Consider the following 16,327-nt stretch of genomic DNA (forward strand, 5'->3'; position numbering starts at 1 on the left):
AACAAATATATAAAATTTTAAAGTTATGTTATTATATATTTATCATTTTATTCCATTATGCAGAATTTAAAAAAGTACGAGAATTAATTGATACAGATTCTAGTTCTAGATACATTTAATTATATTGTATATTAAATTTAAAAGTTAATAGTAATATATAATGCTTAATTTATGCTTATTTTTTTGCAATATTCTATATACATATATACATAATATTAATTTTTTTTTGTAATTCAATTACTATTACATATACTATTTTATTCAATTAGAAAAATATTACATACGACGTAAAAATATCAAATAGTGGGTAAATATTTTTGCTTCTTTGCTTTGCTAGCGATTTTCTCGTATATGAACAGTTATTTATATAAAGTTATTTTAAAATTATTTTATAATTATATAAAGTTAATTTAAAATTTAATTAATATTACTTATGTCCCTTCTAATAATTTTTATTTATAATTATTATTATTAACATTATTATTATCTGAATAAAAAGTATAACTAAAAATTTTATATTATATATCAATACGAAATGAAAAAAAATGCTAATAATAAATTCTATTAAAGTTATTAATAAAATAATAAAAAATTTATATTAGTCATTATTTAGCAAAAAATATCGAAGTATCAAAGATTTTATAAATCTACATTTTAAAGTTTGGAATAAATATTGCATATTGTTATTTTTATCAAAAATATATGGAAAATATTATTATAAGCATAATAGCTACAATATGAAACATCATGACCAAAATGAACCATGGCATAGAAGATAACAACATCAGTTGTCATCGAAATTAGATATATTGATAAAGCAAGAGTTTAATCGGTCACAGAACAGAACAAATATGTTGTTTTCTGTTTTCTGGAGATTATTGTATTTTATAATAGATGAGTTCCATTGAAGAAGATTCAAATTGATATTAAATTGTATGTATAAATAAAGTTACTATGAAGAAGAAACAAGTAATAATGGATACAATATTGGATACATATCAGAAATGATATGTTGGAGGATTTCTTTTCTTTTAAAAAGAAAAAGAAATGTCCACTGGTCCAATTTATTGAATTGGCGGAAGAAGGTTCTCTTTTTATAAAGTTGATGATTGATTTTTATCATTGAGGAATAATTCACAGAACATCATCTTTGAAATAATCGACAGGAAAAGGAACATCAGGCAATTCTACAAAAAGAAGCAGAAGATAAAGAAAGTGGAAATTCATCGATGTGTAATAGTAAATAAAAGACTCGCTCGTTTCGAAAAGCAACATCACTGTCTTCTATTATTAACAATAATCCTAGAATATTTGAACAGCGAAAAGGGAGGATAGATTTGCCTTAGTAAATAATTTAAATATTGTAAATATGAAAATTATAGCTGTATGAACAAACAATCATTTCCGTTTATGCTTCATTTTCGAATCTATATATATATATATATATATATATATATATATTTGGATACGTGACACAAAGTTTCTATGTTTTGATGGATTTTTATCTTGGGAAAAATTCAAACTACAAATTTAAATACAAAAGATGGTGGTTCGGTGAAGAAGTATGCTGAAATAAGATTCATTTTAAGAGGAAGATGAAATTCTTTTGATATAAGAGGAATTCTTCTGATAAATCAAAGAAGAAATTTACTCGTTGAAATTTAGAACTCGAAAATTCAAGAAAGAAAAATTTAAGAAAGAAAAAAATTCAACACAAAAAATTCAAATAGAGGACGAGACTCGATGAATTCAAAGAAAAATAACAATATTCAAATATTAGCGTCTTACTCAAAATTTTCTTGTGAGAAAATTCTTGTAAGAAGGATAAATATCGAAGCATTTACTATCTGAAGAAAGTCACACAAATAATAAAAATTTATAAATCTCTTTTTTAAATAGAAAAATATCCAGCAGTAAATAAAATGAAATTAAATGAAGTTACCGCGAGACGATTGCTTTTTTTTTTGAAGAGGAAGATAACGTTGGCACAGAAAGTGACAAATATTCTTGTTCAATCCTGCCATTTCTTATATCTCTTGTGAAACAAAGCAAAGAAACAAAACTATAGTAACAAAACATATGTAAAAACAAAATAAAACTTAAAATGTACTTAAATAATTATTATCTTTTTCATGTTTTGTAATTAAATTATTTATATGATTTTATATATCATTTGTATATATATTTAATTATATATATTATATTATTTAATTATATATTTAATTATATAATAATTATTATTTTTATATAATAATGTAGAAATATATATATATAGATGTAAATACATGAATATGAATTAAGACTAATTGAACTTTCACTGCTTCGTACAATATTTTGAAAAAAATATATAAATATAAAATTTATTCAATCTTCATTATTAAATAAAATGTATTAATAATATTATTAATAAAAATGTCTTTTTCGAATTTGCAGTTGAAAATATATGATACATAATTATCTTGAAAATTAGATGTAAAATGATATATATAAATCCATAATAAACCCAAAATATAAATTTATGAAAATATATAACTTTCACTTTATATCTTTTTCTTTCATGACTTTATAAAATTATTTTTTTATTAAACATTTAATTAAAAAATAATAAATTTTGAAAATTATGTAGAATGAATTTTCATATAATAAAATTGTAATTGTAAAATCATATCTTCTTAGATGATTAAAATCTTCCACTTGATGAATTATATGCTTATTATTATTATATTATATTTTGTTAAATATATTTTACTAATAACATAAATATCATATACAAGTTATGCAAAAAATTTTATTTTTTAAATTCTTTAAATTTTTCTTAATTCAGAATTGTTTAAATATAATTGACAAATTTTTACAATTAAAAAAATGAAAAAAAAATTTATTATTTTAAAATTTTTTCATGCAAACTTAAATCCAACTTGCAAAAAAATTAAAAAAAAACAAGTAAAAATACTTGTAAAATAAAACTTAAGAACACTTAATATAAAAGATAAAGATAAAAAATAGTTAAAGTCATTTTCCATGTTGAATTCTGTTGAAAAAGTTTCATCTTCCTTTGATGGAATAATTAATTTTTTATATTGAATTTATACATACTTTTGCTATTTCTTTATCAATGATGATAAAATTTTAAGTTGTTAATAATCAAAACAAAAAATAATATTTTACTCATTCTTCTTTTGAGAATCACATCACATCTTCAGGATTGATAATATCTCATTGATCTTCCACAGTTGTTGTTGATTTTCCTGGCAAATCTCTTTGAATTTCCACCTTAACTTTTTATAGTTTTGTTGCATTAATTTGAATACCTTTTAATCCTCTAAATAAAGATATATCATCTGAAGATTCTAATCTGCGGTATAAAATAATTTTTTATTTAAAAAAAGGAATTATTATGATTTTAATAAACTTCATATCAAAATTATAAATTAAATTTTTTCGAATGATATATATATACAAATAATATATCTTAGACTGTAATACAATAGAATATAATATAATGTAATACAAATTTATATTGTATTACATTATATTGTTTTATATACTTATTCGTAATTTTTCAAATTATATTACATATTTAATATAATATAATTTCTATATTCAAATATTTTTTTTTAAATTCTATTTTTATTTAAAATAATTTTATATAAATAACTAAACTAAAAATTATTTAATTTATTCATACATACTTATCGGATAATATAAATGTTTTAGATGTGTTTGATGTATTATTTCTATCACGACTTTCTGGGGATTTACTTTTAGTTTTACTTCTTTCCAATACTAATTTTTTTTCATGAGTACGTCAATATTTAATATTTATAATTCATATTCTAAAATCATCTTCCTTTTCAATTTTTCGTATTCTTGTTCGCGTTCTTGTTGTACCAACCACGCTTCGCGTCTATATTGTAATCGTTCTTCTTTTGTTCTTGAACGCAGATCAATTTTGTTATCTTCATTCCGTAATTGTTTAAATTTCTCATCGTGATATGAATAATTTGATATATTTCGTTTCATTTTTATGATAAATTTTTATGATAATACCGAACAAGTATATTAATGAAATTTAATCTGCAAATCTTTTCTTAGGTTAAAAATACACTAAGATTTAAATATGTACATTACATAAATTGATGTATAAGAAAATATCATATTATTATAATAAATAAAAGAGAACAAACATTATACAATATAAAATAAAATTACAAAAACTCTCTAAAACTTTTACAATACACATATACTTACGTAAAAATCTCCCAAGTGCTTAGAGAAGACTAGTAGAATATTTTGAGAATTCTGTATTCAATTTTCATTGCTTACATTGCTAACTTCATGGTGCGAAATTAGCTTCATAGTGGTTGAAATTGAAGTTAGTGGGGAAAAAGGATTTCTTTTGTTTTCAATAATTTTTTGTAATAACATATTGCAAATCTTCAAGAAACAATGTCATTAAAAATGTCGAAATCATTTTTTTTTGTTTAAATTGGGAAAAAAAATAAATTCAATCCATTTTCATAAACATAAATAATTGGTATAGCAAAAATATAAACTATTTTTTAGATTCGATATAATTTAAAAATAGTTTCTATTATGAAAATAGAATTAGAAAGCAATATGGCGAGAAAGACTTTGAATAATTGCACTATTATTACAATTGGTCGTAGTCGCAGATATGTTGTTTTAATGAATTAAAACTGCAATAAAAAAGATAGTATTAATAAACATTATGGATAATTAAAGACGTTTGTTACTACATTTAATATTTTATATTATTATTATTAATCGATTTAAATTGTATTCTATCTGATTTGTTTAAAAAATTTTTTTAGTATAAAAAAAAATTATATAGGAAGGAAACCAAATTTATTATAAAACTGCTTACAAGAATTCTTGAGACTTCACCAAATATTTATTTTATTACGTGATTAAAATATTTATTTTATTACGTATCTATACTAATCCAATATCTAAGTTATTATAAGAGTTTAAAGAAGTTTTAGAGTAATTAAATATACGTTAAAAATCATAAAAAAATTGATGTACAATAAACAATATTTGATTATAAAAAGGAACTAATAATAATTTTTTATGCGCTATCTATACAAAATCGATTTAACAATTGACATTGAAATTCTTAATAATATTTATTACTTCCTTTTCAACAACAGAAATTTTGTCAAAAAATTGTACAGAATCGATAAATCCATATTAGAACCATGATAATCATTGAAATACAATAAAATAATTGGCCATGATTTATTTACTTTTAGTTTGAAGGGATGATACTGTTAAATTTCAAGATTTATGTCTTGATACTCAATGTAACATTATTATGATAAAATTATATGCACAAATACATCAAAAAAATATTCTCCATTCTTTAGAAACAATTATTATTTCTAGAATTATATAATAAATTCAATTTTTAATTTAGTATTCTTAATTTTTTAAAGAATTAAATTAGAATTAATGGATTAATCGTCGTTTTAAAAAATTTCTGCAATTATTTTAAATTCGTTGGATAAAAATTATATACTAATAATTACTACAATTACTAATAACATGATGACAGCAGTCAAATAAGACTTTATAATAGATGAACTAATCAAATTCAGTGCCGAATTTGAACATTCGATCACCCAAAGAATTATTTATATTTTTTTTTTTTTTTTTTTTGCGAATTCGAAATATGTCAAAGTTTTTGTTTGGTAACTATGGAGAATACTATGACACAATTCGAAAAAAATGCCCTTTAATATCGATGATTTGGATTTTGCACTATCAAATACTACTATTGCTCATAATATTCTTCAATGCGTATACTTTACTGATATTTTATTTGGCGTCAAAAAATGTGAGTGTATTCATGATAATATTGCTATTTATCTTTATTATTTGTATTAAATTACAATTAAAATTAATAATTACAATAAATTACAAAAATAACATTTTACCGATTCGTCTTTTGATCATCATTCGGATTAATAATATTATGGAGAATATCTTTTTCTTTTACCAATGATGTTCCTGCTAAATCTCTGTCAATATATACTTTAATTTTTCGTAGTTCTTTTATATCAAATTGAATACCTTTTGATCCTCTAAAAGACGTATCATCTGAAGAATCTAATCTGTAGTACAAAATTATTTTTTATTTAAAAAAAGGAATTATTATATAACTCTAATAAACTTCATGTAAAAATTATAAATTATAAATTTTCGGATAATATAAATTTTTAGATGTATTTATCTCTTTGATATATTACTTTTATCTCTGGAGTTTTCTGAAGATCTACTTTTATTTTTTTCAATTTTTTTTTTTTTAATGTTGACGTTCGAGCATGTTCATATTCTAAAATTTTTTTTTTTTTAATGTTGTATCATCTATTCACGTCTACGTCGTAATATACGACGTTCTTTTTCTGTTTTTAAACAGTTTTTGATCAATTTCGCTATCTCTATTGCGTGATTTAAATCTCTCATCGTAATGAGATATATCTCTATCCATCTTTTAATAAATTATATTTTTTTTTTTTTTTTTTTTTTTTGCGAATTCGAAATATGTTTACGTTTTTGTTTGGTAACTATGCAAAATACTATTACAGAATTTGAAAAAAACGTCTTTTAATATCAATGATCTTTACTGATATTTTATTTGGCGTCAATAAGAATACATTCATGGTACTATTGTTATTTATCTTTATTATTTGTATTAAATTACAATACAATAATATAATAAGCTGATATAATATTATATTTTTTATGATTTAGAAAATGTTTTTATTCTTATATATTTTTAATACAAATATATTTTATGAAGATTTGATTTCAATTGCTTTTATATAAAATTATTTTTATTTATTTGTAGAAATTGATAATATTTATTTCAACAAATTTTTCTTTTTCTTTTATTGATTAACTGTAAAGCTATAAGTTACGTATAAAATTTGAAATGATTTTTATAATCATTTTTTTTCTTTTATTTTTCTTTTCTTTTTTTTTTTAAAATTGACATCTATACTGATAAAAGTTTCATTGTACAGCAAAGATATAGTTAATAGAATATATTTACATAGTTTACAGAAAGTTTCAAAAATAACTAACTTATATCAATGATTTAATAAAAATTTATTTTTAATACAAAAAATTTAAAGAAATCTTTTATTTAAATATAATATATTTAATATTAAATCTATTGAATACATGCATATATTTATACGAAAAGATTATTTTCTATTCACTACATAAAGCTAATATAAAAATATATTAAACATAAAATAGCACAAGTGTGTTAATTATCATTGTAATTATTTAATGATCACAAATTGATGATTTTGAAAACTATAATTTAAAATAAATATATATTATATAATATATATATCTATAAAATAGATATATATTTTAGATAGTAATCAAAATTTAAAAAAAAAAATAAAATAGATTCATTCTAAATTTCTTTACTTAAAAGTGTGTTCTATATTATAGCAAAATCGTACAATAATTCAACCATTAAAATTTATAAGAAAAGAATCAAAAAAATCATTAGCAAATACTTCAAAAGAAGAATACAAAATTTTGATCAATTTTTAATTATATCATATTTAAAAAATTAAAAATTACAATAATTTGAAATTTATGATCTTGCTATATCAATGAATAATATATATATATTACTTATAAGAATTTACAATTTTCAAAATTCTTATAACATAATAATTAAAAAAATTACAGTGTTTCTATATCTTATACATTGACTATCTTAAATTGTAAATATATACAGCCAATTTTTAATATATATTTCACTAACTTTTTGCGAGCTCTCTGACTTTCGATTAAATAGTTTCCTTCATTTTCTTCAAGGAACTATACGACTTCTACTCTTAATTAATTGATTCTTTCAGCATGAACATACTAATCATTATTACATATATAATTATGTAAAACAAAATATATGAAATATGATTGTGAATAGTGAAAGAATTAAAAAAATATATTATGTAGTATTATGTATTATATAATAAAGAAAATATTCTTAAATTATTTAAAGACAAAATTTTTTAGAGGTATAAAAGAAGACTTTTTTTTACAGTTTTTTTAAACAAACGAAATAATATACAATTGACTTGTGAGCTGCTAGTTATCCAATCTCGATATATCATGACAAATTTTAGAATTCTTATTTTTTATCAAATGTCATCTCATATTTCATTATTCAATATTATTCAATTCATTATTCATTATTGGCATATTATAAAATTTTCACATTTGTCATTAATACATAGGTCCAAATCCTAAATAAAATACAAAAAATTAATATAACACTTTATATACATATATTATATAGATTTATAAACATACTAGGATTTGGAGGTGGACGAAGTCTATACATATCTGGAGGAATAAATCGTGGTGGAAATGGTGTTAGTGGACCAATATGTCTAGATCCTGGTACTTGACCCCGCATTGGAACCCAAGGTCTAACCATTATTGGTCTTGGTGGAAAATTCTAATAAAATTTAATATTTTTAAGATATTTTTTTTCATAATTGAAGATAAATAAAATACTTACCCCATAGTAAACAGGAACAGGAATTTGTTCAATATAATGAGATGGAATTATTCTATGTTCTCTAGATCTTCCTCGTTCTCTTCTATCTCGAGATCTTTCTCTCGATGTTTCTCGATATTCTCGATATTCTCTTTCATTTTTATATGATCTGTAATAAAATATTTAATTAAAATTCAATTTGAAGTCCCTTGTTTTATTTCCAATAGCACGTGCCATAAACAATAAGAATGTCAGTCTCATGCCATTTCACGCTTTGATTGAACTTTCGAAGTTGTTCAAATCACATGTCTTATGATGTTTAATATACTTTTCGACAACGTTTTTAAAATTATTAAAAGCATTTTTTAAATAATTTTTTTAAGAAAATATATCTGTATGTCCGAATGTCAAGAAAATTAGTAAGCGTTCATCGCGCGTAGTCCGATCATTGTACCATGTCTCTTACACGGTTTAGATTTAGCTCAATCGACTATATCTCTCATACGATTGTAAGTTAAGGAGTTAAATATGAAATTTTTAAATAAGAAATATTACATATTTCATGTATCTCGTTACGTACTTTTGCTCTCGTTCTCTTGAACGGGAATAACGTCTACGACTTGTTCTTTCTCGTAAATGCTTTTCTTCTACATTGTGCAATTGATCATATCGTCTATCCTTTTTTTTGTATTCTCTACTTCTATCTCTACTGCAACTTCTTTCCCTGAACAATACATCAATATAACTTAATGATTTAATAAAATTAGAATATAAAGATATTAGATAAATATATAAATTATAAGCATTATGTTACCCATCATTTCTATAACTATTTCTGTCTTCATGTCTTGAATCTTCATATCTAAAAAAGAATAAGAATTAATAAAAAATCTAATTTCTAGATATATTTAATTATATTGTTAAATTTAACAATTGTTAATAATAATATATAATGCTTAATCCTTATTATTTATTATAATATATAATACTCTATGTTTTATTATACATATATCAATATTATATTGCACAAATTTTTTCTCCTCTTATCTAAGTATATAAATATTTATATAAAAGTAAATTAGAAATCTAAATCTCTCATTTATTAATTCTTATTGATTAATGACTAATTAAAATTAAATATTTTAATTTTTTTTAAAACTTTTTTTAATAACAATTAATTTAAAAATTTCATATTACTTATCTTCTTTTTACTTCTAATTTTTATTAAACATTAATATTAACATTATATTATATTTACCTGAATAAAAAATATATTTAAAAATTTTATATTATATGCCAAATGAAAAAAAATATGCTAGTAATAAATTTTAATAATTATCAATAAAATAATAAAAAATTTACTTAGTACTCATTTAGCAAAAAATATTAAAATATCAAAGATTTTATAAATTTATATTTTAAAATTTGTATAAATTTATATAATATTATTTTTAACAAAAATATATGTAAAATATAAATTTGAATATCGTTCACATAATTAATTAATATATTTTTTAGTTATAAAAAACATAATGTATTATATTTATTTAGGAATTATATAAAGATCAATTTCGGCTAAATTCAATATATAAAAATTTCTAAATAAATATAATACAATAATCTTATATAATAATAACTAAAAATTATTGTATCAATTTTGCTACTTTACAAGATATAATTACCAATTCAATATTATTATCGCTACATAAACAAACCTGGAATGACAGGATGATGTACGTTGAAAACTACGACTTCGACTTCTTAAAGAATTTGACGAAATAGCATATTTTTTACATGTTTTAGTTTCGTTTTCTAAAATTATATGTAATTTTAAGTTATAATGATAAAAAGTTTATATTTTTAATTTTTAATTTTAAAGAATATACCTGATTTTTCAATATTTACAGCTAAAACTGTACGATGTTCTGTAATTTCATTTGTTTTATTTAATATATTTTTTATTTCTTCTCTTTCAAATATAGGCTTAGATCCTTCTCCTATAATTAAATTTTTAGTTAAAACTTTTTAGAAATAAAAATCATATTATTTAGATTCATACATAAATAAATTGACTATTTCTTAACAATTGTAAGCCAGATCTTTTTAATAATAAAATAATATAAATAATATATGAAACTATATAAATAAACTAGCTACAAATTATGAAAAAGATAACAATAATTATTTTTCATATCATTTGTATTATTATTTTTATATAATAATTTAAAAATATAGATGTAGACATATGAATATCATAATTAATCAAACTTTCATTGCTTCATATTTTCAAAAAAATATATAAATTCATAATTTATTCAATCTTTATTAATAAAAATATCTTTTCAGAATTTAGCAAACTATATATAGCTTACAATTTTCTTGAATATTAAACGTTATAAAATGATATACATAAATCCAAATTATAAATTTATGGAAATATATATTTTTCATTTTATATTATGTATTTTTTTAATTTTTTTTGTGCTTTTTTTGAATTAGAAGATCAACTCATTTTTTATTAAATATTTAATTAAAAAATAATAAATTTCTACATAAAAAAGTTATGGAAAAAATCCATATCTAATAAAATTATTTTAAAGTCATAAAATCATCTCTGATTAAAATCTTCCTCTCTTGATAAAAATATATTGTATTTATTATTATCTTATATTATATATTTGACTAATAACATAAACATGATATACAAAAAAATATGATGCACAAATTTTATTTTTTGAATTTTTAAAATTTTTCTTAATTCAGAATTGTTTAAATATAATTGACAAATTTTTGTAATTCAAAAAAACAAAAAAAAATTATTACTTGAAAATTTAATAGATATATTAATTAATTATTTCAGTATTGTATTATTCTGATGATACTATAATATTATAGTAATTCTGATATCACATCAATCTTCAATGTTGAATTCATAATATATTTAATATATTTTTAATAAATAATGTTAAATAAAATTTTTATTTAATAATATATTTTTGATGAGTTCTGGATGAAAAAGTTTTATCTTCCTTTGAAATTTTATCTTCTTCTTATGCAATAATTAATCTTTTGACTTTATATATAGCTTTAAAAATTTAATATTTTATTTTTTATTAAACATTTAATTAAAAAATAATAAATTTTTACATAAAAAAGTTATAGTAGAAAAAATCTATAAAATAAAATTGCTATTACAAAATCATCTTCCAGGATGATTAAAATATTCCTCTCTTAATGAATTGTATCATATGAACTAATACATTATATCTTAAATATTATTAATCTTTTATTATTAATTTAATCTAAATATATCTGATTAATAATATAAATATAATATACAAGTATAAATTTTATTTTTTGAATTTTTTAAATTTTTCTTAATTCAAAATATTCAAAATGTTTAAATATAATTGGCGAGTTTTTGCAATTAAAAAAAAATGAAAAAAAAATATACTACTTTAAAATTTAATCTATTATTTAAATATTTTCATTAATTATTCATTTCAATATCGTATTCTGATGATTATTATAATATCACAATAATTTTGATATTGCGTCAATCTTCAATGATGAGTTCTGTTGAAAAAGTTTCTTCCTCTGATGAAATAATTAGTCTTTTGCATTGAATTTATACATACCTTTGCTATTTTTTTATGAATGATGATAAATTTTTAAATTGTTAACAATCAAAACAAAAATAACATTTTACCCATTCTTCTTTTGACCATCACATCTTTAGGATTGATAATATCTCATTTCATCAGTTGTTGTTGATTTTCCTGGCAAAATCCTATAAATATCTACTTTAATTTTTCGTAATTCTGTTGCACTAACTTGAGTATCTTCTGGTCCTCTAAATAAAGATGTACCATCTGAAGATTCTAATCTGCGGTATAAAATAATTTTTTATTTAAAAAAAGGAATTATTATATGACTTATTATTATATGACTCTAATAAACTTCATGTAAAAATTATAAATTAAATTTTTTTGAATATTATATATAAAAATAATATATCTTATACTGGAAATTTTACATTATATTATTTTATGTACTTTACTATTTATACAATTTTTCAAATTATATTGCATATTTAATATAACATAATTTCTATAATATTCAAATGTTTTTTAAATTCTATTTTTATTTATATTTAAAATAATTTTATATAAATAACTAAAAATTATTTAATTTATTCATACATACTTTTCGGATAATATAAATGTTTTAGATATGTTTGATGCATTACTTCTACCTCGGCTTTTTGGGGATCTACTTTTACTTCTTTTCGATAATTTTTTCTCACGAGCACGTCGTAATTCGTATTCTAAAATCATTTTTTTCTTCAATCTTTCGTATTTTCGTTCCCGTTCTTGTTGTATTTATTCGCGTCTACGTCGTAATCGTTCTTCTTGTGTTCTTGAACGCAGACCAGTTTCGTTATTTTTACTGCATGATTGTCTAAATCTCTCATCATGATGCGAATGACTTGATGTATTTTTTTTCATTTTTATGATAAATATCAGAGAAATATATGAATATATGTAAAATTTAATCTGAAAAATTTTTTTTTATGTTGGAAATATAATAAAATCTAATTAGATCAAATGATATATAAAAAATACATATCAATATATAAAACAATACACAAAAATTATTATAAATAAAAGAAAATAAATTATAAATTATAAATAAAAATGCAATTATAAAAATTTTCTACATTTTATATATATACATGGTAATTATTTCTAATAGAAGAATTTTAATAAAGATAGAATATTTTAATATAATTGAATAGTATAATTTTGTAACTAATTAAAAAAGCAGGAATAAAAAAAACTATAATATAATCAATCAAGAATAAAATTAATATTGATAAAATGCAATGCAAACTTAATGCAAAGCTTCTAAATGATCTGTTGTTGCAAGTTATAAGTTCTATAGAAGAAAACTTAATGATTTAGTGGTAATATATAATAATTACTATAATAAATATAATATATTATAATTAATATAATTATAGTAATTATAATTTTTATATATTTTTAATATATAAGCATTCTAAAAGCATAAAATAGAATGCATAAAAGAAAACAAAAATTTAAAGCATATTTTTAAAGAAATTGTTTTTTAATAACAATATAACAGCAATAACAATATAATTATTTTTATATTATTAATATTCTAAAAGCATAATATTTTATGCAATTGTTGCAAAGAAATAAATAAAAGTATTTAGAATACTTAAGATAAATGATATTGTGCTTACATATTGCACATTGCATTTTCAATATATTGATCCAGCATTGTCCAAATTTTCTTCATTGATGAATTAAAAATATGTTATTAACTTCATAAAATATTTTCACTTATAAAAGATATATGACAATAAATTTTTCTTGTTTGTAGAAACTTATATTTATATATTACAATTCTTCAAATGTTGCATTTGAAAATAAGTAAAATAAAATTTGTATTATTCAAAATTAATATTTGATCATAAATAAAAAAAGATAATTAATAAAAAAAAAATAAAATAAAAATCTTAATTTAATATTATAAAGCTTAACTCTTTGCCCTCCAACGGTGACTCTCAGTTACCACTTGAATTAATGCCATAACTTCAACGATGATTCCAGCACCGCAAAATGCACCGAACGCGCGGATTCAAATCGTCTGAAGTTACTCGGATCGAACGAAACAGGCCCGGAATGCAAAAGATTAAAATTTGTTAGTTTATAAAAAACTTATTAATTTAGTAATTATATTTTTAAAAAAATGATTAAAGTCATCTTCAATGTTGAGTTTACATATATTACATACATTTTGACGAGTTCTGCTGAAAAAGTTTCATCTTTCTCTGATGAAATAATTAGTCTTTTGCTCTGAATTTATACATACCTTTGCTATTTTTTTATGAATGATGATAAATTTTTAAATTGTTAATAATCAAAACAAAAATAACATTTTACCCGTTCTTCTTTTGAGCATCACATCTTCAGGATTGATAATATCCCGTTTAAGTTCATCAGATGTTGTTGTTGGTTTTCCTGGCAAAACTCTATGAATATCTACCTTAATTTTTCGTAGTTCTGTTGCACTAACTTGAGTACCTTCTGGTCCTCTAAATAAAGATGTACCATCTGAAGATTCTAATCTGCGGTATAAAATAATTTTTTATTTAAAAAAAGGAATTATTATATGACTCTAATAAACTTCATGTAAAAATTATAAATTAAATTTTCTTGAATATTATATATAAAAATAATATATCTTATATTGGAAATTTTACATTATATTATTTTATGTACTTATTTACAATTTTTCAAATTATATTGCATATTTAATATAACATAATTTCTATAATATTCAAATGTTTTTTAAATTCTATTTTTATTTATATTTAAAATAATTTTATATAAATAACTAAACTAAAAATTATTTAATTTATTCATACATACTTTTCAGATAATATAAATGTTTTAGACGTGTTTGATGCATTACTTCTACCTCGGCTTTCTGGGGATCTACTTTTACTTCTTTTCGATAATTTTTTCTCACGAGCACGTCGTAATTCGTATTCTAAAATCATTTTTTTCTTCAATCTTTCGTGTTCTCGTTCCCGTTCTTGTTGTATCATCCATTCGCGTCTACGTCGTAATCGTTCTTCTTGTGTTCTTGAACGCAGACCAGTTTCGCTATCTTCACTGCGTGATTGTCTAAATCTCTCATCATGATGCGAATGATTTGTTGTATTCCGTTTCATTTTTATGATAAATACCGAAGAAGTATATATATATATATATATATATTTATGAAATTTAATCTGCAAATCTTGTTTTAGGTTAGAAATATAATAAGATTTAAATATGTACATTACATCATACGATGTATAAGGAAATATCTTATATAATTAATATAATAATATTATTATAATAAATGAAAGAGAACAAACATTGTTATAAAATAAAATTATAAAAATTCTCTAAATTTTCAAGGTATACACATACTTACATATAAATCATTCACGCGTACATTGCTGCTAATAGAAAAACTTTAAAAACCCTATTCTTTTTTTTTATTGTTTATATTATTAACTTTAGTACGATTAGTTGTCAAAATTGACTGATAATTCAAAACTGACTAATCAAAAATAAGATTATCAATAAAATTTTTTAATATTTTTAAAAGTTTTTAAATGTTCTATTAGTATAGATATAGGTTCCAAAGGAAAAATTGAAGTTGCTATGTACTATATTGTATATGAACTATGTAAACTATATTGTATGCTTTTTTAACCAATCAACACTAAAAATTGCATTTTTATTGTATCAATTGCTTATTTTTATGAATTTATTTTTATTTGCAAATTATTGCAAATTATAACTGCAAATTATAACTATTTATCGAATTAAATTGATATTTTTTTATTGTATTAACAACTTGTAATTATCCATTTATTAACAATATTTTGTATTTTTTATATAATAAAAAGCAATATTTATTTTGTAATATTTTATAATGTATAATATTTCTATATTTACTGAGAATATTTATCAATTTGTTATTATAACTAATTTATTATATCGTAACTAATATTATGAAAAATACCTATATTGTGTTAACAATTATAACATAATATTTTTTAACAAATATTCTGTATCTTTTAATAATAATAATAGTAATATTTTATAACAGTTTTATAATAATAGCATATTCTATTAAACATACATTAACGTTCAAACATTACTATGAATAATTATATTTATTAGT

The 16,327-nt window shown here is 20.1% G+C and overlaps 1 protein-coding gene and 2 pseudogenes across 1 annotated transcript; all 3 read right to left on the reverse strand.

Annotated features, from left to right (window-relative positions):
- Positions 1-2,939: 2,939 nt before the first annotated feature.
- LOC100576888 lies at positions 2,940-4,205 on the reverse strand (annotated as a pseudogene).
- Positions 4,206-8,092: 3,887 nt separating this feature from the next.
- Fem (feminizer) lies at positions 8,093-15,598 on the reverse strand. Its single transcript, NM_001134828.1, is given in 10 exon segments — positions 8,093-8,297; positions 8,365-8,512; positions 8,576-8,723; positions 9,135-9,278; positions 9,369-9,416; positions 10,270-10,366; positions 10,441-10,551; positions 14,527-14,711; positions 15,016-15,388; positions 15,569-15,598. Coding segments are annotated over 9 exon segments (1,206 nt in total). The 5' UTR covers positions 15,321-15,388; positions 15,569-15,598; the 3' UTR covers positions 8,093-8,277.
- LOC113218621 lies at positions 12,006-13,906 on the reverse strand (annotated as a pseudogene).
- Positions 15,599-16,327: the final 729 nt, after the last annotated feature.

The sequence above is a fragment of the Apis mellifera genome, linkage group LG3 (genome assembly GCF_003254395.2).
Source record: "Apis mellifera strain DH4 linkage group LG3, Amel_HAv3.1, whole genome shotgun sequence".
In the NCBI taxonomy this organism is placed as follows: Eukaryota; Metazoa; Arthropoda; class Insecta; order Hymenoptera; family Apidae; genus Apis; species Apis mellifera.